This window comes from Condylura cristata, unplaced genomic scaffold, assembly GCF_000260355.1.
Source record: "Condylura cristata isolate star-nosed mole 26May11 unplaced genomic scaffold, ConCri1.0 scaffold00018, whole genome shotgun sequence".
Taxonomy (NCBI): Eukaryota; Metazoa; Chordata; class Mammalia; order Eulipotyphla; family Talpidae; genus Condylura; species Condylura cristata.
The window spans coordinates 41,398,304-41,400,237 of record NW_004567119.1 but is presented as its reverse complement, the minus strand read 5'-3'; the positions used below and the strand labels follow the sequence as shown (position 1 = coordinate 41,400,237).

Sequence of the window (1,934 nt, the reverse complement as noted above, 5' to 3'; positions counted from 1 at the left end):
CCAGAGGAACTAAGCAACTCAGTGCTTAAGATGCCAAGAAGCATTAATGGGGCTTGTGTGCACAGCAGGCTGGCTTTGGAGCCTGAGTTGTTGACACATGAAAGAGATGGAAGCATCATTTTAGAATTGGACCTCTAGGAAAGGTCAAACTCATCCTTACTTGCAAAAGATGTGATTGGATGCCGAGAATTCCCAAAAGAATCCATTGAAAATTAGTGAAATGAGTGAGACTTCTGGGGGATGGGGGGGGAGGGCTGGGGGCAAGACTCCCATCTCCAGCTGTTTCTTCTGTTACACTAGCAATTGCAGGTTAGAAAATACCAGAAAACACCAAAGCGGTGGGGAGAGGGCCCATGAGCTTCATTTAATAGTTATTCTAACAGATATAACTAACAATAATCTTAATTATAAGAAGTTTTCTGAAACAATAATAGAAACATCGAGAAACATTACAAACTAATGGACTAAAAGACAAACCAATGGAAAAATACTTCAGATTTGGAAGCCAGAAAACTTAAGAAAAGTCACCTAGACATAAATTTGCTGATTCACTATAATTCCAACCAGAATATGCAGTGAGAATTTTTTATAACTCAAAACTTTATGTAAGGAAAATAGTAATAAGAAAAGGAACTGAAACATGTTGGAACAGGAATTGTAACACATTTCCTGAAAAATTTTCAGCATAGTGTGGTCTTGAAAAAGATGCCACTGTGTATGGTAGACACATTATTGAAATGGTTCACAAGGCAGAGAGAGGAAAGGAAAGCGCTAGGCAAGGAACGTGCCCTGAGCAATGAACTGGCTGCGGTGTGGGGGAGAGGAAGGTACACTTGCCCTTGCTAGGTACTCCAGAGGGCAAAGAGGGCTGGGGGCTCACCTTTGTTTAGGGTACAGAGAGATGGTTCCTGGGTCTGTTTTAGCAACAGTCTCCATGGCAGGTCCTAACCCCAGGTTGGAAAGAATATGGAACATGACATGAGAACCTTCCCCAACATTCCACCTTGACAACTTTTGTGAATTCACCTACCCTGGACATGTCAGTTTCCCTCACCATAGACTGAGGGTGATGGACCAAACAGATCTCATTCCAACAAGCTGTTGTTCTAGAAGTCCATGAGTCTAAAATGGATGTAGAAAGGGTCAACGTCTGGCCAGGAATTTTTGTGTCTCAATCAGTTACACAGCTCATCATACTTATTTATAGATACAGGCGCTGCCAATTTTTAGAAAGAAAACAAATCATCTGAAATTTCTAATTTGAGGTTTATGAGAGCCTTTTTGTAAGAGGGCTAGAGAGGAATGCAACTTGGTGATCTTGGGAGAGGCATTTTGGCAAGAAATTACTTGCTGTGAAAGAAACTTAATGGCAGCTTAGGTCTAAGACTAAATCAGCAAGAGCATGAAGAACTGTAAGCCGCTTAGAGACTGGTCATGAATCCATTTCGCTAGTTCTCACCCAACTCCATGTGAGCTGGAAAGGCCAAGCTCTTTTCTCTTCCATAAGTTGGCCAACTAAATTTCAGAGACACTAAGCACCTTCTACAGATTGCCTGGTTGTGAGCCTTGGGGGATAAAGTCCGTTATTTGACAAAGCACAAGACTGACAATGTGTCTGTACAGGGTGTGGTGGGGACAGGGAGTATTTGTAACATTCTGGACATATTGCAGTTGAAACAATTTGCATAGGGGGATTGACTTTAAGTCCTCAGTTTCCTCCTCTTTTAATTGGGAAGTCAAATGTCTCCCTCCCGGAACTTGCCAAGAAGGCTAAGTGAGGCCAAGGAAAATTCCAGCACTGTTCCTGCCTCTGTTGGGTGTGAGGCCCAGGGCAGCTAGTCTGGCCCATGGTCAGTGAGCTCTATGATTATACTTTTCTTTATACTTAAACAGGGAACCCTGATTTTCATTGGTACTATTTTTAGTAGTTGCCT

At 42.3% G+C, this 1,934-nt stretch overlaps 1 protein-coding gene across 1 annotated transcript in view; it reads right to left on the bottom strand.

Moving 5' to 3' along the window:
• The window catches only part of LOC101620008 (chromosome unknown open reading frame, human C1orf186), a 12,707-nt gene extending 11,771 nt beyond the window's left edge, over positions 1-936 (bottom strand). Inside the window, exon 1 of the mRNA XM_004685276.2 lies at positions 881-936. Within this exon, the coding sequence (XP_004685333.1) occupies positions 881-936 (56 nt within the window). The remainder of the gene's footprint in view (positions 1-880) is intronic.
• Between the last annotated feature and the right edge of the window lie 998 nt (positions 937-1,934).